Source organism: Dromiciops gliroides, chromosome 3 (assembly GCF_019393635.1).
Source record: "Dromiciops gliroides isolate mDroGli1 chromosome 3, mDroGli1.pri, whole genome shotgun sequence".
NCBI lineage: Eukaryota > Metazoa > Chordata > Mammalia > Microbiotheria > Microbiotheriidae > Dromiciops > Dromiciops gliroides.
In genome coordinates this window covers 260,907,006-260,928,268 of record NC_057863.1, presented here as the reverse complement: position 1 = coordinate 260,928,268, position 21,263 = coordinate 260,907,006, and the positions used below count along the sequence as shown (strand labels likewise).

General features: G+C 37.5%; 1 protein-coding gene and 1 pseudogene across 1 annotated transcript in view; one reads left to right on the top strand and one right to left on the bottom strand.

Annotated features, from left to right (window-relative positions):
• UBASH3A (ubiquitin associated and SH3 domain containing A) overlaps nucleotides 1-21,263 on the top strand; it is a 104,536-nt gene that overhangs the window by 45,995 nt on the left and 37,278 nt on the right. The window contains exons 5-7 of the mRNA XM_043996378.1: nucleotides 6,444-6,613; nucleotides 15,240-15,448; nucleotides 19,199-19,322. Coding sequence (XP_043852313.1) covers nucleotides 6,444-6,613; nucleotides 15,240-15,448; nucleotides 19,199-19,322 — 503 coding nt within the window. The remainder of the gene's footprint in view (nucleotides 1-6,443; nucleotides 6,614-15,239; nucleotides 15,449-19,198; nucleotides 19,323-21,263) is intronic.
• Nucleotides 20,450-21,110, bottom strand: LOC122746048 (annotated as a pseudogene).

Sequence of the window (21,263 nt, the reverse complement as noted above, 5' to 3'; positions counted from 1 at the left end):
CTCATTATTGGGCAAAATTATTTAATCTTCAGCTTCAATACTTGAATTTACTTCCAGTGAATAGGCTGAATTAATTTCTTTAAATATTGACTGATTTGATCTCTTTGCTGTCCAAGGGACTCTCAAAAGTCTTCTCCAGCACCACAATTTGAAAGCATCAATGCTGTGGCACTCGGCTTTCCTTATAGTCCAACTCTCACAACTATCAGAAAAAACATAGCGTTGACTATACAAACCTTTATCATCAAGGTGATATCTCTACTTCTTAGTAGGCTGGCCAGATTTGCCATAGTTTTCCTTTAAAGGAACAAGCATCTTTTTAATTTCATAGTTGCAGTCACTGTCTACAGTGATCTTTGATCCCAAGAATATAAAATCTGACACTGCTTCCGTTTCTCCTCCCTCTGTTTGCCAACAGTAGCCAATTGTTTGTTTTTTATGTTAAGCTTCAAGTCAGCTTTTATATTCTTCTCTTTCAACCTCATCAAGAGCCTTCTTCATTCCTCTTCACTTTCTGCCATCATAGTGAAATCATCTGCATATCTGAGATTGTTTATATTTCTCCTGGCAACCTTAATTCCAGCTTTTGAATCATCCAGCCTGTTATTTTGCATGGTATACTCTGCATATAAATCAAATAAAGAAGGTGCCAATATATAGCCATGTCATACTCCCTTTCCAATCTTAAATTAATTAATTATTCCCTGTTTGATTCTAACTTGCTTCTGGTTCCACCTACCAGTTCCTCAAGAGACAAGTAAAATTATCTGGTACTCCCATCTTTTTGAGGACTTGCCACATTTTAATGTGATTCACAGAATCAAAGACTTTAGTATAGTCAGTAAAGCAGAAGTAATTTTTTTTCTTGAATTCCCTTGCTTTCTCCATAATCCAAGTGAATGTTGGCAATCTGGTCTTAACCTAACCCCCTCCCCTCCCCGGGAAATGAGGTACTGGGTTTAAAGAATAACGTGATTGTCACCATTTTCTTCTTTATGTTGTATATTTAATCTCTGCCACTGATCAGTCTCACTGATACTTAACTAGTATGAAATCATTTTGATGATTTCTGCTCTGTGGTATCTCTCATTTGAGATCAGATACTATAAGGTCCCCTTCTTCCTATGTTTATTTTTTTATTATTTCCCTTACTATTCATGAACTTTAATTCCTCCAAGGTGAATTTCATTATTATTTTTCTCGTTCTATAAAATAATGCCATAGTATATTCTAGTTTTATAACATAATGATGAGTATTCATTGAATAAGTAAAATAATTAGGTAACATTGTCATTTTTATTGTATTCATGAACTAAAATTACTCCAATTATTTAGGTCCATCTTTATTTTGTGTAAGGAGTATCCTTTAGTTGTATTGCCTATATTTCCTACATATATCTTGACAGGTACACTGCCCAAGTATTTTTATACATTCTGTAGTTATTTTTAAAATAAATTTCTTATCTGTTCATTTTTAGATTTTATTGGAGATATACACAAATGCTAATGATTTGTGTGGGTTTATTTTATATCCTGCAATTTTACTGGTTATCTCAATAAAATTTTTATAATTGTATCACATGCCCAAAAGTGATAATTTTGCCTCCTCTTTACCTATAATTAGCTCCTCTATGTTGGCACCATGGAGCAATGAGGAGCTTGTCAAGATTGTAATACCTGACATTGTTATGGATGATCTTTGGAAACTGATCATTATTAAATCCCATTACTATTTGCTTCTATCCAAATGTACACCATTTTTCTGTAAAAACAGCCCAAGGAAAACTTTATTTAAGGAAGCTAAATAATAAAAATAAAAGATAAAGCTTGGCAAATTCCCTATATGCCATGGTGCTAAGGTAATTCCATCGACTCGTTTTCTTATCATTGATGGTAGCTAGAATTTTAATACTATATCAAGTAATAAGTGTGATATTTCATATCCCTGATTTACTGCTAACTTGGAAAAGTTTCTAGTTAATCCTCATTACATAGCTTGTTTGTTCTTGGATTTTAAATAGTGACAGCTTAAAATCTCCTTTTTATAGCAAAACTGAGAAATATTAAGAATATTTTTCGTCAAAGTCCCTTTATAGATTCCAGGGGGAAAGCTGCTTGGAAAGATAAGGAATACGTTATAAACAAAAAGTGTTTCCTTAAAGAATTGGATTGAGTGACACCCAAATGTTTAATAAAGAGTAAATCTTTCCTTATTTACTTCATAGTATCTCCCACCCACTGGGAGCAAATTGACTCCTTGTGCCCACCCTTTTCCATTGTGAAAGGAAAATGACTTTTATGAAAGGGAGGAGAACCTTTATTTACTCAGGAATGATTGGAGTGGGTGGAAGAGAGAACAGGGTCATGACCAACAATTCTGTACCTTTAACCCCAATTGCATGTCTACATATTGTAATTGTAAATGAGGCAAATGCTCTCTTAATGAGTAGAAATATGTGGTCAATTTTTATAAGACTTCCATGAACAGTTAAGAATATGTATACTCCTTTCATTCCCACTCATAATCAGCAGCAGTCTATCATGCCAAACTTCTACTGAGTACCTAAACTTCTTTATCATTTATATTTTGTTTAATTTATCCAAAATGGGTATATTGAGGTCCCCACAATTATATAGTTTTACTGTAGTTTTTTTTTCTATTTTCATCTTGCCCTTCCTTCCAAGAGAGCTGCACAGTTTTTACATGATTGTTTTCTTTGTTGTTGTTTTGTTTTTTTGAAATATGATAGCTACATTCTTTTTTTTGGTTGTGGGTTTCAGTTAGACCACTGATTCTTAAATTATCTCTTTTTGACCTGATCCAAGTCATTTTTAAAAATGAAATATCTTAACTTTTCTTCTACTTTATTCAGTGTTTAGGCTTCGTTTTTAATAGTTCTTGTTTTCAATGAAATTTTTAGCATCTATTTGGTCAATTCTATTTTTCAAGGAGTTTGTTACTTAGGTAAAGTTTTAGTATTTCTTGTGTTAAACTGTTAATTTTATTTCCAACTCTTTCCTTCATAGTTCTTACTTTTTAAATTCTTTCCTATAACTTTTTCATTGCATTTATAATATTATTTTATCCTTTTAATAAATATTTAATTCATTCCTTCAAGGAATAATGATTGAACTTGCATACAGGCTAATTTTTTCTTTAAGCCTTTGCTTATAGATATTTTAGAGTCCTCTTCTTCTGGGTTTGTCTCTTGGGTGTATTAATCAATATTAGAATTTTTAATTGTGAGATTCTTTTTTGTTTACTCATGCTTCCAAATTTAATTTCTTACTTTTGGACATTATGTTAGAGCCAGGCTTTGCGCACTTTCTGAAGGGAATATCTGGGGTTTTTTGGTCCTGTTTTGTATTCTCTTAGCTTAAACTGGGACCTGAATGCTTCCAATGTGCCCACAGTGATTGGATCCAGGGAGAATTTATTGCCCTTCTGGTCTGAGCTTGCAAAGCTCTTAGCTAAAGTTTAGGTCTGGGCAACATGATTGGCTCATCTCTGGTTGAAACCTACTGGACCTAATGATCATAAACTGACTGAAAGTTTCTGTAGATTAAGAGTCACAAAATTTTAGACTCATTCTTCTTTTTTATTTTTTGCAGGTATTGGGGGTTAAGTGACTTGCCCAGGGTCACACAGCTAGTAAGTGTCAAGTGTCTGAGGCCAGATTTGAACTCAGGTACTCCTGAATCCAGGGCTGGTGCTTTATCCACCACGCCACCTAGCTACCCCCTAGACTCATTCTTCTTTTGAACTCCTTGTCCTGATTATTCCACTTCAGGTTTCAGAATTACCTGAGAGCTGGATCTGACATCTCATTCCATTCCCAGAGTCAGTGTCACATAGATGGTGTTTGTTATATTTTCTGCTTCTTGTCCAGTATACCTCTGGCTCATGATCACTCCTTGCTTTTCTTGGACCTATTTTAGGATTGCTCTCTTTCTCAGATTATACCTCCTAGGCATCTTTTAGTTCAAGTCATTTCTCCACATTCTTTCTTTCTTTCTTTTTTTCAGGGCAATTGGGGTTAAGTGACTTGCCCAAGGTCACACAGCTAGTAAGTGTTAAGTGTCTGAGGCCAGGTTTGAATTTGAGTCCTCCTGACTCCAGGGCTGGTGCTCTATCCACTGCGCCACCTAGCTGCCCCTCTCCACATTATTTAGTATTTTAATGGGACAAAGGCTGTGCTTTGATCAGATTTTGCTCCTGCACTCCTGAAGGTTAAAGGCAGGCCCTGACTAATTCTGAGTGTAGTGCCATGACCAGGACTCTCCTTCTGTAGGAATTGTTTGACCTTGTCTCATGCTGTGATTCAGGCCCAGGTTGCTTGGATGCTAAATTGGGCTTGGGCTAGAGGTCTAAGTACCCCTGTTTCTGAGGCTTTTTTTTCTTTCTGCTACAGGAATTCTTGATCATATCTAAACAGAGCTTCACTCAAGGGTCCTCCCCTATTTCTGTGGAGCTCACAACTGTTCCCCTTACTAGACTCCATAGGGCTTTTTTTTTTTTTTTTTTTTTGCGGGGCAATGAGGGTTAAGTGACTGGTTACACAGCTAGTAAGTGTCAAGTGTCAGGTCAGATTTGAACTCAGGTCCTCTTGAATCCAGGGCTAGTGCTTTATCCACTGCATCACCTAGTTACCCCCCTCCATAGGGCTTTTTTCCCCTTTGCAATAGATCTCATGTCCTACCATGAGGCTCTGAGCAACCTTTAAACTGATAGCTGCTTGGGGACCCTCCCTCACTGCTGGTCTCTTCTGGTTGTTTCTCTCCAGTTGCCATGAAGTTGCTTTCAGTTACTCTTTCTACCTATCTGGGCTTGTTACTTCAAGGTTTATGAAGAATTCTAGCCATACCTCTATGCATAGCAGGTCTGAGTAGAAGTATATCTCCTTATTCTTTTTTAAATGGTTCATTTTTAAACTTCACTAGGGTATCTGCAAGTGATATGGGATTCTCTAACATGCTGTCATTTTCCCATGACCTTTTTCTCTATTTCCATTCACTTATCTCCAGAGATATAACATATTTAATTTTTCTAAAATAGTATACATGTCCTTAACTTCCTTGTTGCTTTTTGTTGTCGTTAGATTTATGTAGGGTCACTGGGGTAAATTGAGGTTCTTCATTATTATAGTTTTATTGTATATTTCTTCTTGTAATTCATTTAACTTTTCCTTTAAGTATTTATATACTATGCCACTGGGCACAAACATATTAAGAATTGAAATCGGGGGCAGCTAGGTGACGCAGTGGATAGAGCACCGGCCCTGGATTCAGGAGTACCTGAGTTCAAATCCGGCCTTAGACACTTAACACTTACTAGCTGTGTGACCCTAGGCAAGTCACTTAACCCCAATTGCCTCACTAAAAAAAAAAAAAAAAAGAATTGAAATCAATTCATTATCCATGTCACCCTCCAGCAAAATGTAATTTCTCCCTTTGGTTCTTTAAATTAAGTCTACTTTTGTTGTTGCCTGGTCTGAAGTCATAATCACTATTCTTGTTTTTTGTTGTAAAAACAAACTTCGTAACCTGTAAGAACTGTGACCAATACAATCACCCATCATTAATGCATGATTCCAGAGGAGTAATGATGAATTATTCTATCCATTGCAGAAAGGGGAAGAATGAGACATATATGGTGGAATTTGCCTTGCTTGATTATGCGTATTTGTTGTAAGAATTTTTTCAATGAGTGGGAAATGAAAGAAAAAATAGATTTTTGTTGATTTTAAAATAGATATGTGGGGGTTCTACAGATATACAATATTTCAGATGAAATCACTGTAATATTTGTTTTAATTCACTGTTTTACTTTGTTATAAGAAACTTCTCACAAAGTGGCAATAATCTGTAAATGTGTGCAATATAAAACCAAAATACATCAATAAAACTGAAAGTGACCAAACAAAAGGATGTTACCACTAAGTGGTGGCATATGGCACCTCTTATATGTAGGTTGAGATCGTTTTTCTTTAAGGTGATAAGAAGGATATCCTTAGGAAATGTTTGATTTGGAAGACTAGGATTTGAACCACCAATAATTGCTTTTTTGCTACTTAAGGCATAAAAAACCCTGCCCAAATGTATAGATATAGTTGAACAGACTGGATTTGAATTAGTAAATTGAAATTGTAACCTGTAAAATGAAGGTCTTTCACTGGATAATCTCTAATACTCTTAACACCACTATATTCTATTAGTCTATGTTCAGGGCAATGTGCACTGCAAGGGACACAAAGAAGCATAAGACAGAATTCTTGCCCTCAAGAAGCTTACAGTTGGATTGAGTGGAATTGACAAACCCAAAAAGTGACACAGAAGTTTAAGAATTGAACAGTGTAATGCTATAATATGAGATATCATGTCTTATTACTTTTTAAATATAGAAAACCTCTAAAATAACTTTATGATATTTACATTTTTTATAGATTGCATTGTAAAGCCATGTACCAAACAACTCCATCTTACCCTTGCTCATAAATTTTATCCTCATCATCAAAAGACTCTGGAACAGTTGGCAAAATCCATCAACCAATTACAGAGTTGTCAATGGACTGCAGCTCTGTATTCTAGGGACATGCGCTTTGTGCATTACCAGGTAAGATATAAACTTCTTCGACATGAGGCTTCAATGTCTATAGAAAGACTTCATCTTTAATTTATTGGGAGGTGGGGAAAGAGGAGAGAAGGGCGTCATATCAAGAGAATTCTTATGTCAATATGTGCATGTTGTTCCTGGTGTGAATCTCATACCAGAGCCCCCTAATGGGGGACCATCCACTCACTTTCTAGACTAGTTCACTTTCTTCTGTGTGCCATTTCTTTCACAAGTGTCAGTTCCCAGAAAAGGAGCATCACCATGGCTGTACTCAAAATCTCTCAGGATTCTGGGTGAAATCTCTTCCTTCTATATATGATTGTAACACTTGAAAATGCTAGGGGGAATATATTCTCCTGATTCATTGCTATAACACTTATTGTAGAGAAATATATACCTGATACTCATTATTATAACACTTGAGCCCCCATTATAATAGCTCTTGTAAGCTGCCTTTTACACAAAGGCAGCTACTCATAATGATGATACCATGAGATCTGAAACAGGACCATTTACTTAACAATAAAACAAAAATACTAATAATCAGTACAAAGAAATTTAACATAAGGAAATGAAGGAATAATTAACCATTTAATACTAATTAATAATAGTTAACATTTACATGGCACCTCATATGTGCCAGGTACTATGCTAAATGCTTTTACAAAAATTATTTCATTTCACACTCACAAGAATCCTAGGAGGTAAGTGCTATTAATGTCCCCATTTTGCAGATGAGGAAAGTAAGGCAAACAGAGGTTAAGTGACTTACCCAAAGTCACACAGCTATTAAGAATCTGAGGCTAGATTTACAACATAGAAACCTGGGTCCTATTCTCCTACCAATGCACTCAGTCTCCATGAGGAGAGAGGATATATATTTAAAGAAATGTAAACACATGAGTCAAGAAAATAATCTACTCAGGGTAACTCACAACTTGAGTCCTCACGCAGGCTTTATTCTCATAGGTTCATTTGGGAACAATTATACCACATAGAACTGCTTCTCTAATAACTCTTGTCCTGGTCTTCAGAATTCTCTAACCAGGCAAATCTAAAGCACTTCCATTATGTTGCTATGGCTGTGCCACGTTGGAAATTCGTGCCAGTTGGACTGCAGTCTGCAAATACAGCAGTCTCTTGTTACACAGGAAATGTAAACAAGCTCAGTCAGTTCTTCCCTGGAGTCTACTTCTTCTAGTCATCTGTCAGCTAGCCTCTCCAACAGTAAATCTGTTACAAAGCTTGTCTTTGTCATTTCTGATTTTTCTCTATTTAACCAGTGGAGTTAGGCTGTAGAAAGCAATAGACATTTGTGAGAGGCTTCACCTCTTTCACACTGTAGACACCTTTAAAAGGTAATTCATCAGTTTTCTAACAAAAAAATCAGGCTTTCTCCAGCCAATCAGGAACTAGTAGCTGAAGCCTTTATGGCATCTGATCTTCCTACTGCCATTTTCTTCCACACAGATCTGCCAGAAACTGGCTTTTCCCTTCCTGTTCAGTCTTTATTGTCTTGCTTACTTCTCTTCTGCCCATTTTTGATCACTGCAGCCAGGTTCTTCACCACTTTCAAAGGCTCAAATCAGTACCTTCTGTTACTCAGTAACTCATCTTTTCCTTATAAAGTAAAAAAATCATTAACTTCCCTTTTTTGTTAGTTATAAAAGCAACAATCCTCATTTAGTCAAGTAATAGTCTTCAGTTGCCAGATAGACATTTTTGTGAATTTTAACCTCTTAAGCCTTAAAAATAGTTACACAGAAATGAACTGCAGGAACACCATGCCACACAGCTTCACCCATTTCTTAGTCCTCAAACCAGTCTTCTTAATATTCAGTGTCTCTAAAAATTTGCATTCTTTGCAAGGATGTAAGAAGTAAAATATAAAGTATGTCTTTTTACTTATTCAAAAGTCTATTTCCTGTTTCTTTTGACAATTTTCTTCCATCTTTTCTGAAAACTATTTCTTTACTCATGGATTTTAGCCATTTTTGTTAAACAGAAGTTCTTTTTCTGACCGCTTTCAGCCACCAAACTGTTAATCTCCTAGAAAAACCTGACATTTCTTCTTTGTTTATAGAAAAGTATTTTTTCTTCTCTTGTCAACAACTAAAGTGCTCACATCTTAAAGGAGCAGTACTTACACTTATATCAAGGAAGTTATCCTTCCAGTTGACTCTTTCAAGTAAAAGATTATATGTTCTTCATCTAAATGCAATGAAAACTATTTTGTTTCTTGCGCATTAAGGATGTTGAAATGTGCTCTCTCTCTCTCTCTCTCACTCTCTCTCTCTCTATATATATATGTGTGTGTGTGTGTGTGTGTGTGTGTGCATATACACACACACATACTGTAAGAAAATAATGGGCTTTTGCCAGTGCCCAAAGGCCCCAGATTGATTTAGACTGATTGGATTGACTGAGAGTGATTGACATTGCTGATTAACTCACTTAAAGTTGACTTGATTAAAACCACATCTGCCATGGGGCAGCTAGGTGGCGCAGTGGATAGAGCACCGGCCCTGGATTCAGTAGGACCTGAGTTCAAATCCAGCCTCAGACATTTAACACTTACTAGCTGTGTGACCCTGGGCAAGTCACTTAACCCCGATTACCTTGCAAAATAAATAAATTAATTAATTAGGTTTTTTTTAAGCCACACCTGCCTGACTCCCAAGAGAGAGTGTTCTCAGAGGCTATGAACTCTGACCTCAACACGTGACCACTCTAAAGTCCTGTCAACTAATAGATTTGATTGATGCTAGCCAATTAGCTTGAAGCAGTGTGTAAGGACTGCCTCCTCTGGAACCCATAAAAAGCTTCCACAGTTCATTGCTCAGACAGGCTTGTAGTGGAGTACTTGAAGAAGAACCAGACCAGGCTGGAGCTCTAGGCTAGATAGGTCTTTTCTTAACTTTCTGACCCAGGTGTTTTCTTTTTACTAATACCTGGTATGCTTTAATAAATGCTTAATGCCCAAAACTGGTGCTAAAGTTTCCAATTTATATTAGAAACCCTAGCTCATTTTCCCTACACTTGGGACAGGAATAAAGTGACCACACATTTAGTTTTACTTGTCACAATACACATATACATACACACAGATATATACATGCTATATGCCACGTGGTATAGGAGTGTGAGGGTTTGGATATGTGTATCCCTGTGTATGTGTACACACACACACACACACACACACATATATATACACATACATACACAAATATATACATATACATATGTGTATATACCACCTTAGGACATACATTAATATAAATGATATATATAATGTGCATGGATATATAACATATGCATGTGTATATATATGTGTATATATCTATCTATATAGATAGATATAGATATATAATATAGATATATTCATGTATGTCCTGAAGTGGTATGTGTGTGTGTGTGTATATATATGTATATATATATTCATGTATGTCCTGAAGTGTTTGAGCCAAAAAGAGAAATATTCCTAACCTACAAAAAAAATCATTGTAAAATGCAATGTTACATGTGTGTAATTTAAAATTCTAAATGTGGGTTCTAATCTGTCCCCTCAGTTTTGGGGGAAACTGACTATAATCAGTGATAAAATGAGTTTAGGTTTTTAAGGGTTTATTCAAAGATAGAAAGAGAAAGATTGAGAACAGAATTCCAACAGCCTGACATTCCTATCTTTCCTCAATTTTCCTGTGAAATCCTCTGGAGTGTCTGTCTCTCTCTCTCTCTCTCCCCCCCCCCCACCCCCCCACCACGGTGAAGTCAGGAACCAAAAAGCAACAGAGCTCTCCGTGCAAGCCCTCCTTCCTCCTTCCTGTCTCCTCCCAGCAAATGGGAGGCTCCTCAAATTGATTGGCTGGTAGCCTTGATAGACAGTACCCATGAGCAAATGTCACTTCCTGACGCCAAGGAAAAGCCGCATGGCCTTGCCCTCTGAGGCATTCTCCTCATGGTGGAGCTTTCCTATAGTAAGTCTCCAGTAGGTGGCGTCATTCCTATCATAACAGTCCCCCCTTTTGTTTCATTTGAAAAACGAATGAATTTTGAGTATTGATTGGCATTTTGAGATTTGTAGTTCAGAGGGAAAAGCATTTCCCTTGGCCTTAAGAACAATCAAGATCTTTGAGCCAGAAGGCAGATTGAGTCATGGCACAGAGTTTTTGAAGTGCTATAAAATCTATGACAGACTGAATGGAATAAGGGGGACCTCAAGAGCTGACCCAGAAGGAATTGGTAGCCAGAAGCAATGGACAAAAGAGTAAGAAAAGGAAAACCTCAATTGTGACAGAAAAGGAAGAGATTGGGGAGGGCAATTAACCTATACAGAATTTTGAAGAAGAGTTGGGTTGAAGTGACTGTTTGTATCCAAATCTTCAAGGACTGAGGGAGTTCTAAGAAATGATTTATTCTTCCCCTCCCTGTTCATTAACAGACACTGTGACAAACTTTCTTTCTTAATCCCAGAATTTTGGGTAGTCTGAATTTTTGCCTCAATCATCAAGAGGCCAGAGGATAGTTAGACAAACATTAAATTCAAATTGGGCAGGGCAGCTAGGTGGCACAATGGATAGAGCACTAGTCCTAGAGGGACTCAGGAGGACCTAAATTCAAATCCGACCTCAGACACTTGACACTTACTAGCTGTATGACCCTGGGCAAGTCACTTAACCCCAATTGACTCACCAAAAAAAAAAAAAATTTTAATTGGGCAAGAGAGCTACACTTCTGTCTAAATATTAGGAGTTTTTCTAAATGGGGAGCATGAGCTATTATGATTATACTCCTTACATGTTTAATATAAAGTCCATAAAGCAAAAGAGCAGATGATCATGTCAACCTGGTAGTCTTTTATGTTGCTTCTAGACTAAAATAAATAAATAGAGCTAATAATTTTTACAGAGAATAACTGATTAAATCCCCAGAGACAAAAAGGAGAGGTAGGTGACAAGTGTCAAAAGCATCTTACTCTGACTGCATGAACAACCACCAGGATTACAGTTTGATTGCTTATTTTGTTTTGTTTCATGCTGGATTAAATTTTCACTGAGGCCTCAGCATACACAGCATAGAGACGTCAGCACCTTTTTGCCATATGCCAACTAATTTAGAAAGAAAATACACCATATAATACAAATGCTGCTAAGCTGTAGGATTCAAAAGACTCAGCAGGAATGAAATTCTCTCAGCTAGGTTCCAAAAATATCTATGATATGATGCATCATTTTTCCTCTAGTTTTTCTTTAACAGAACAATATATAGCTCTAATGCCACCATTCTTTTGTTTTGTTTTGTTTTGTTATTTGCAGGGCAATGAGGGTTAAGTGACTTGCCCAGGGTCACACAGCTAGTAAGTGTCAAGTGTCTGAGGCCAGATTTGAACTCAGGTACTTCTGAATCCAGGGCCAGTGCTTTACCACTGCGCCATCTAGCTGCCCCTAATGCCACCTAATGCTTAACCTAGAGAAATTCCTTACCTCAGTCTTGACCCTCTATGTTAATATTGATATTTATCAAGTATACTGTACTTTCTTCTTTCAGTCTCTCAGGCTGCACCTCCCCCTCAAAGCTGTAGAGTACCATGAGGGGTTGGAGCTTATTTAATTTCATTGTTTTGAATCCCTATAACCGTTTCCCCCCATTTTTGTTCTCCCAGTTCCATTTAACTGATTAATCCCAATTAGCTTCTAAAAAAGATATTTACTTCAAAGACATAGAAAGGACATATATAAACATTTCCCCACAACTTCTCAAGGACACATTCAGTTCAGTTCCTATGTGCCACTGGTCTCACCAAGTTCATTTCCATATGTGGCCTGATCACTCAATTAGTCCTTGTTTCAGCTACCCTGGTCTGGGTATTAAAGGCTACTCCTCAAAGGACACTCCTTGCTACTGGGTGTATCAATGCTGCACTGGGGTGGGGGTGGGGGGCAGCTAGGTGGTGCAGCTAGGTGGTGCAGTGGATAAGCACTGGCCCTGGATTCAGGAGGACCTGAGTTCAAATCCAGCCTCAGACACTTGACACTTACTAGCTGTGTGACCCTGGGCAAGTCACTTAATCCTCACTGCCCCGCAAAGAAAAAAAGAAAAGAAAGAAATACAAAAAGAAAAGGGGTCAATGCTGCACTGGCCATAAAAGTTAGCATTTACTCAATCTCTTCTGACCTTGAAATCTGGTCTTCACCCAAAATGGAAAACAAACAAATGCAAGGGTCAAGAATCAAGTCCTTTACCCACCCCCACCCCCCAAAAAAGAGTTTCTTTTTAAAAATCAAGTCCTTTTCACAGGACTGTGGGGTTTCATAAGAAGAGAAAGCTCCAAGGCCTCCCTCTTAACAGAATTGCAAGGATTCATGGCGATCTACCAAGAATGCGGCTGAAGATAGTGAGGCAAAAAAGGCCAGAACTTGACTAAAGTCTTTTGAATGTCACTTCTGCCGAAGAAAGAGCCTCCCATGGACTGCTACAGGATGTCTGTGCATGTACCACCATCCCTCTGATGTACTTCCCTTACATAGTATGATGAGTCTCTTTGAAGGAAAGTCCACACTTTTCCCTCAGGGAGAGATGTTTTCACAGGCATTCAGCATATGCTAAAGACACTCAATATAGAGATTACACAGGAGGTCAAATGTTCCGTGGCTGTGGGCTTTATTAAACCTGCTAAAATCATAAATGAACTGTTTCCTGAAGAATGGAACAGGTATATTGGTCTCCAAACCTCCTTCTACTTACCTTCTTTAAGGTATCTGGGAAAAGTCCTATACCAGCTACTACCAAAAGGTCACAGAAGGGAGGGAGAGAGGATTGTGTGCCTGAGGTCTCAGGCTCCTCAATGGAGCGGAGCTCCCAGACCACACACTGCAATTTTCTCTACCATCAGTCTCTGAATGGCTGCTAGGAAGTCTATCTCAGACTATGGCCTCATAATCCACAGTCCCAATTCCCCAAAATAATTGGCACCAGCTTGGATAGTTTGACTTCCTCTAAGAGTGGGTAAACAAGTCTGTGTTTCTGCACGTCATGGAAAGAAGAGTCTAAATCTCATGGACAGGGCAGCTAGGTAGCACAGTGGATAGAGCACCGGCCCTGGAGTCAGGAGTACCTGAGTTCAAATCCGGACTCAGACACTTAACACTTACTAGCTGTGTGACCCTGGGCAAGTCACTTAAGCCCAATTGCCTCACTAAAAAATAAAAAAATGTAAATTTCATGGACAAACATGAGTATTCAATCTAGTATACTCATGTGCAGATTCATCACTGATCTTAACTTCTCCCATAACCCCCTCTGTTAGAAAGCCAGCATTCAAATCTTACTATTTCACCTTCACCTTTATGCATAACCTTATTCCTGCTTTGAGCAATCATGCTTCTGAGGCTTTCCTTTTATATATATATATAATTGTCATCAGTACTCCATCATTTTTCTTTATGTTACAAACACCATAGGCTTTAGGGCAAGTAATAATTTGAAAGCACTGGCTTACATAAGAATTGGGAAATAAGAGAATTAAATTTGTCTAAATAATATGTCCAGTGGAGGTGTCAAATGTGCCACCTGAATCAGATTTTTAAAACATAATTGGGGTGGGGGGGTTCAGCTAGGTGGCACAGAGGATAAAGCACCAGCCCTGGATTCAGGAGGACCTGAGTTCAAATCCAGCCTCAGACACTTGACACTTACTAGCTGTGTGAAACCTGGGCAAGTCACTTAACCCTCATTGCCCCGCCCCCCCCCAAAAAAAACCCATAACTGAGAAATATTTAATGAAATAAATAAAATGCAATAAAATGAAGAGAATGTTAATGGAGGGGGGGTTCGTAATCTTCAGGAATCCTTATGTATAGTTTAGCGGTCCCCATTTCTATTTGAGTTTGACACCATTGATACATGACCCAGCATAGTGGAGAGTCAGAAAGACCTGGGTTCAAGTCTATTTCTGATACTACACCTACAAATAATTTAACAAATTACAAATAATTTTACCCCTCTGAGCCTCAGTTTCCTCACCTGTGAAATGGAGACTAATAATACTTTTAGTCTTTATATCAGAGATGTCACTCAACACACAACACCCCTGAATGGGGCCCAAATTAGATTAAAATGAAATCTGTTAGTATTTAACAAAAGAAATAAAAATTCAATAAAACATAGATAATATTACATCTTAAAACTAAGTCAAGATGTGGCCCATAAGGATTCTAATGTACAGCTTAGTGGCCCCCATTTCTATTTGAATTTGACTTCTGTTTAGTCATTTTTCAGTTGTGTCCAACTCTTCATGATTCCTTTTGGGATTTTCTTGGCAGAGCTACAAAAATGGATTGCCAGTTTCTTCTCCAGCTCATTTTACAGATGAGGAAATTGAGAGAAACAGGGTTAAGTGACTTACCTGGGTTCACACAGCTAGTGAGTGTCTGAGGATGGATTTGAACTCATGAAAATGAGTCTTCCTGTCTCCAGGCCTGCTGCCACCTAGCTGCCTGTATTTTGAATTTGACACTGCTGATTTACAATGTATATCATTGTTTTGATTCTGGAGGTAGGAATTTTAAAGAAGTCTTCTCAAATTGTATGTTTTGCAAGTCCTGAAAAGAATTTTCTACTTTTCTAGACACTGAGAGCGCTCTTCCAGTATAAGCCTCAAAACATGGACGAGCTGATGCTTACTGCAGGTGACTACATCTTTGTTGATCGAACCCAGCAAGCTGAAGCCAGTGAAGGATGGGTTATTGGGATCTCCCACCGAACAGGCTGCAGGGGCTTTGTGCCTGAGAATTACACAGAGAGAGCCAATGAGTCTGATACTTGGGTTAAACACAGGTTAGTGTAAATACTACCTTGGAGTGGCAATTCAAGTTAGAGCGTATGTGTATATGTATATGTGAGGGAGAACATATTCTTTTCTTACTACTCAACTCCTAAAATATATCCCCCAAACTAGGCTAAATATATGTGTGTGCACATGTATTGGCTTTAGAATCATCTCACTGTTATTAAATGATTTGTGTTTCCTTATTAGTTTGTATAAATTTATAGCAAATTTCCTGGTTTGCTTGTGACATTTTGCCATCATCTTTGAAAAAAGCAAATTTTGTTGTTTGAAAAATGTTACTGGGGATGGCTAAGTGGCTCAGTGCATAGAGAACCAGCCCTGGATTCAGGAGGACCTGAGTTCAAATCTGACCTCAGACACTTGATATTTACTAGCTGTGTGACCCTGGGCAAGTCATTTAACCCTTATTGCCCCCCACACACACAAAAAAAAGGAAGGAAGGAAGGAAGGAAGGAAGGAAGGAAGGAAGGAAGGAAGGAAGGAAGGAAGGAAGGAAGGAAGGAAGGAAAAAGAAAAATGTTACTACCTGAGTTTTTTGAGCATGAAAGGAAACAATATAAGGGAAAGCACTTAGTAAATTGGAAAATATTATCAAAATTAAAGGTGTTTCAATACTTTAATGCATTGGTGATTTCATCATTGTGAGTATTCCTTCCAATAATGTAGATTATTAAATCTTTGCATTAGTTTTGGATGTATTGAGTTTAAGATCTCTATGGAACAACCAGATTGATATGTCTAATAGAGAGTTGAAGACGTGACACTGAAGGTCAGCAGAGAGGTCAGGCCTGCATAAGTTGTTCTAGGGATTATCTGCACACAGGTCATAACTGAATCCATGGAAGATGATAAGACCAACATGTGAAATAGTATACAGAAAGGGTCATTAACTATGATCCTTTGGCCATAATTTGCCAACCTCTGACAAAGAGAAACAAAATATTTGAATGCTTATTAGAGTCAGGGTTAATATTCATTCAAGTTCCTACTATGTGCCAGGCACTATGCCAAGTGCTGATCATACAAAGAAATGCCTAAGACTGTACCTTCCCTCAAAGAGTTCACAAGGAGAAGACAAGATGTGAGAGGAAAGGAGTGGAGAAGAGCACCCAGTTCAGGGAGATGATGAAATACTGTAGCTGAGGTAGGAAACAATATGAGGAAGTATGAGTTACAGAGTGATAGGCTAATGAGTTTTTCCAGGATCCGGGAGAACAATTGAGTGGGAATTGATGAGGTAGATTCCCTGGGCACCCTCCTTATAAATGGTGTAGGATGTTGGAAAAGCTCTCCCATGTCTATGTCCTCACCCTCTCCAACCAGAGGGAGAGGTAGCTGGGGGAGGAGGTACTAATGAGGTGTGAGTTTCAGAATCTTACAGAACGATGAGTTTCTGGAGATTATAAAGTCTGGGCAAGCAGCCCTTCAAGAAATAAAGAAATTATTATTAGAGATCATTATGATTATTATTAGTCCATAGTTTTTGGTTTCAATTTTAACTCCCTCTGGTTTAAATATCAAGACTACGTTCATGCTATGGAAGGATGTATTTTTCTCATTTTTACAAATAGTTTAGATAATATCAGAGTTATTTGCACTTTGAATGTTTGATGATATTTATTTATAATTTAGTACTCTTTTTTTCTTTTCTGACTAGTTAAGTTACCTACTCTCAGATTGGGTTGTTAAATTCTTGATTTCTTGTTCTGTTAAATTGAGTATTTTTGTATTTTTAAGTGTTCATGTATTTTATATGAGTTGTGGCTTTATTGGCATAAATGTGCAGCAAATATTTTCTAATCTCATCATTTATTTCATTTGTTATGAATTCTCCTTTTTTCATTTTTGATACTAATAATTTGATTTTCTTTTTATCCTTTTAAATTAATTAATGGTTTATCTAGGGGGTTTTAACAGTTCTTAGGATCTTTTAATTAATTTATGGATTAAAACAAGCATTTCCATAACATAGTACAATAAAAAAAGATGATTGCACATGAAACTGCAAATCTATTATGGATGATTTGCTATTCTTTTCAAAAATACAACAAAATTGTCATGAAAATTTCTTTTTTTCATCCCTCCCTGCCCCCTAGATGGCTACCATTAGACCCAAACAGTATATAGTCCTAATATGTGATTAATTTTTGAAAAGATGCCATGTACAGATAGAAAATATGTTAACTCCTTTCTATTTCCATTCAATAATTAGCAAAAGGTTTATCATTTTGAAGTCCTTAACTTCTTTTTTTTTAAATCATTAATAGATTTTTCTAGGGTATAAAGGAATACAATGAGATTACCACCATTATAATTTTAATGCCTATTTCTCTTTGTAATTCATTTAGTTTTTCCTGTTAGTATTTAAATGTTGTTCCACTAAGAGCTATTAGTGATGAGCTCAATCGCAGGCCTCTCTTAGTCCAGAATTGATTTTAAGGAATATTGAAGCATTCAAATGTTATTGAATAGTTGACAATAGGAAATGGATGATGCCACATCTTGGCAGTTCACAGTAGGTTTCGATGTAAGGTAGTGACAAAGAGATAATAAGCTAGAGCAGCACCAGGAATATTAGGGACAGTATAGAGATATAACACCTCCAGTACAGTCACAGAGTCTTGTGAGTTGAATAGAAGTAGCACCACAGTCATCATAGCACAGATGATAAACTACCAAGCATTCAGAGGAAGTCAAGCAATAGTGAAAATAGCCTCATATTTATGTCATACATGAGAATTGGATGGGGCTGGCAGATAGCCTGGAGGAGAGAAAATGAAGAGTACACAATAAATGTTTTCAATTATTGGAAGAACTGATGATACATTAAAGAGGGATTGGAATCTTCTGCTTAACCCCACAGGACAGAACTAAAATAAGTGGGCAAAATTTCAATACCCATGAACATATAAACAACAAAAATTGGGTTTGAGAAACAAATGCTTATTCACTCTCCCGATACATCACCAATATTTAAATTGGACTAGAAATTATTTTTAGTGGAATGAAAAAGGCTTTTCAATATGCTTCCAATCCACCTGATTAAATGTTTTATCCTTTTCCCTATACATATTATACGTGTTTTTTCTTGTGTTTACTGCAATTGTTCATTATTGACTATCTTCAAGGCCCAGATCAAATATTTTCTCTCATAGTATTCCCTGCCTCCCTGTTCCTAAATTGGACAGAATTCTCTCTCATCTAAACTCTTACAGTATGTCACATCTCAATGCATTTTCATATTCCTAACCCTGTTTCATGGACGTCTTTGGCCAAAGAATTTGAAACAGAACAAAATCCATCACTGGGATCATACATAACTTCAAAGCCTTTCTAGCTTAGAAAAACCTACCAGAACTTGCACTCTGATTTCCTCATCTTTGAGAACTCAGGATTACTTCCACCTTATAATGAGACAATGGAGTAGGACTCTCTACCTTTCATAATAGTTGTTTTTTCAGTAACAATGTTTTATTCTTTTTGTATCCTTCACAATATACATAGTGAGCACTTGGCAAATGCCTTGTTGAATGAATTTGCTAATAATAATTGAAGATTTCTAGATAGCAGACTTTATTAAACCCCAAGCATATAGCTTATGTACAAGCATGTTTCTTAGATATTTTTTGATGCTGATGAGATGTTTAGAATGGTATGGTGTTACTTTTTGAAACACAAACCCCAAACTTCTGACTGAATTTTTCAATGTCTCTCCATTGTTTCTATATTTTTAACAGAACTTATACATTTAGTCTAGCCATTGGTCTGGACTCCAAGAACAGTGAACACAGTATTCCAATGAACTATAAATTGCATCACTCATTAATGACAACAAAAGCAAGCAAAATGCAGACTTTGCAGGTAATCAACATTTTTATATTAAAACTACTGTCAGCCACACATTTGAATGAAATATTATGCTTGTAAGGAAAATTCATAAGAAATATGCTCTATGAACTTCATCTCATTTTTTTAACATTGATACATAATTCTCTTAGAAATTGTACTATTTTAGCAATAAAAACTTTATACTGTTGATGAGACATAAAGCCTACTTACCCAACATCTGCTCTGAATCCTTCTGGTTTTAGTTGAAAGGGGTCTTCCTTATATTTGGGCTTTTTCACAAATACCTACCATTTTTATACCTGAGCTATCAGGGAGACAAACAAGGATTGTAAGGGAAAAGTAAATTTGGCATAAGATTCTACAAGTCTGGGCTCTTGGCTAGGGAAAAAGTATATGTAAAGTAAGTCACAGAGAATGCTTGGGTCTGAAAGCTTGTTCATCTGAATAAGATGTCTTTAAATTGAAAATGGAGGAGGTGTGACAGCTAGGTGGCACAGTGGATAGAGTACTGGTCCTGGAGTCAGGAGGACCTGAGTTCAAATCCGGCTTCAGACACTTGACACTTATTAGCTGTGTGACCCTGGGTAAGTCACTTAACCCCAATTGCCTCACCCAAAAAAAATTTAAAGAAAGAAAATGGAGGAGGAAGAGTGAAAAAGTGTCTCCATGTAGACACTTCATAGACACTTAGACACTAAGCTGAATACATCAGAGAATAGCAAAAATAACAAAAGAAAAAATAGCAGCTTTGCAGAAGCAATGTTCTGAATGGAATTAAATTAAGAGAATATTAGAATTCGAAGGAACCTTCTAAGACATTTAGGTCAAACCATACTAGAACAAGTATACTCTCTACAACATACTAGAGAAGTGTTCATTAAATCTTTGCTTGAAGACATCTAGGGAAAGGGCACTTTTAGATACAACCTAATCCACTTTGAAATTACTATAATGGTGTAGCAAGATCTACTTACCTTATTACCCTATACACATACTAGTGACTTGAGTTCCTAGAGTATGTCTGCACCTCCCCCTCAGGATTCTAAGTGTATAGCCTAAGGGTTGGGGTGACATTTTCTCTAATGGTGTTGGCTTAAGTCCCCATTCTAGAATGTTTTCTCCAAAGGTACCTGTACTACCTAGCTCCCTGGGGAGAATAAGCTCAAATTTAAAATAGTTTGGAATTCTGTTGCTGACCCAGCACCAGCCTCAGCCTTCTTGTCAGCACCAGGGGGAGCAGCACTTTGTCTGTATGTGTCTCTGTCAGCTTCACCGGCAGTAAGCCGGGGAGGTCGCTCACTCTCCAGGCCTTTAGGCCTTGGCCTTCCCATCTCAGGACGACTTCTTCGGAGTGTGGCAGGCACAATCTCAGGGGGGCAGGTGAAGGTAATCCCAGAGATACTGAATGCCCTCATTGGTGAGATACCAGTAGAAATGCCTCCATGCAAACTGCTCCTTAACATAGCCACAAGACTTTTGAGACTGCATAGCCTTCATTACATGGAGATTGGGCACATTCTTTTTTTTGTTTTTTGTTTTTTAGTGAGGCAATTGGGGTTAAGTGACTTGCCCAGGGTCACACAGCTAGTAAGTGTTAAGTGTCTGAGGCCGAATTTGAACCCAGGTACTCCTGACTCCAGGGCTGGTGCTCTATCCACTGCGCCACCTAGCTGCCCTGGGCACATTCTTGTCTGCCAGCTCAGGATGCTTTGGCATGTGGACATCTTTCTTGGCTACCATTACTCTCTCCTTAAAAAGGAGTTTGTAGATAGCAATTCTGTTCTTCTTGGGCATCAACATCTCGGCGGCAGCAACGGGTTCTGCTCTAGACGGAGCCCTTATTTTAGAGGCTCAGAGAATTCAAGTGATTTGTCCAAGGTTAAGCAACATCAAATTGCAGAGTTGAGAGTAAAAAACCTATGTCCTCAGACTGTGCCATCTTGTGCAGGCTTT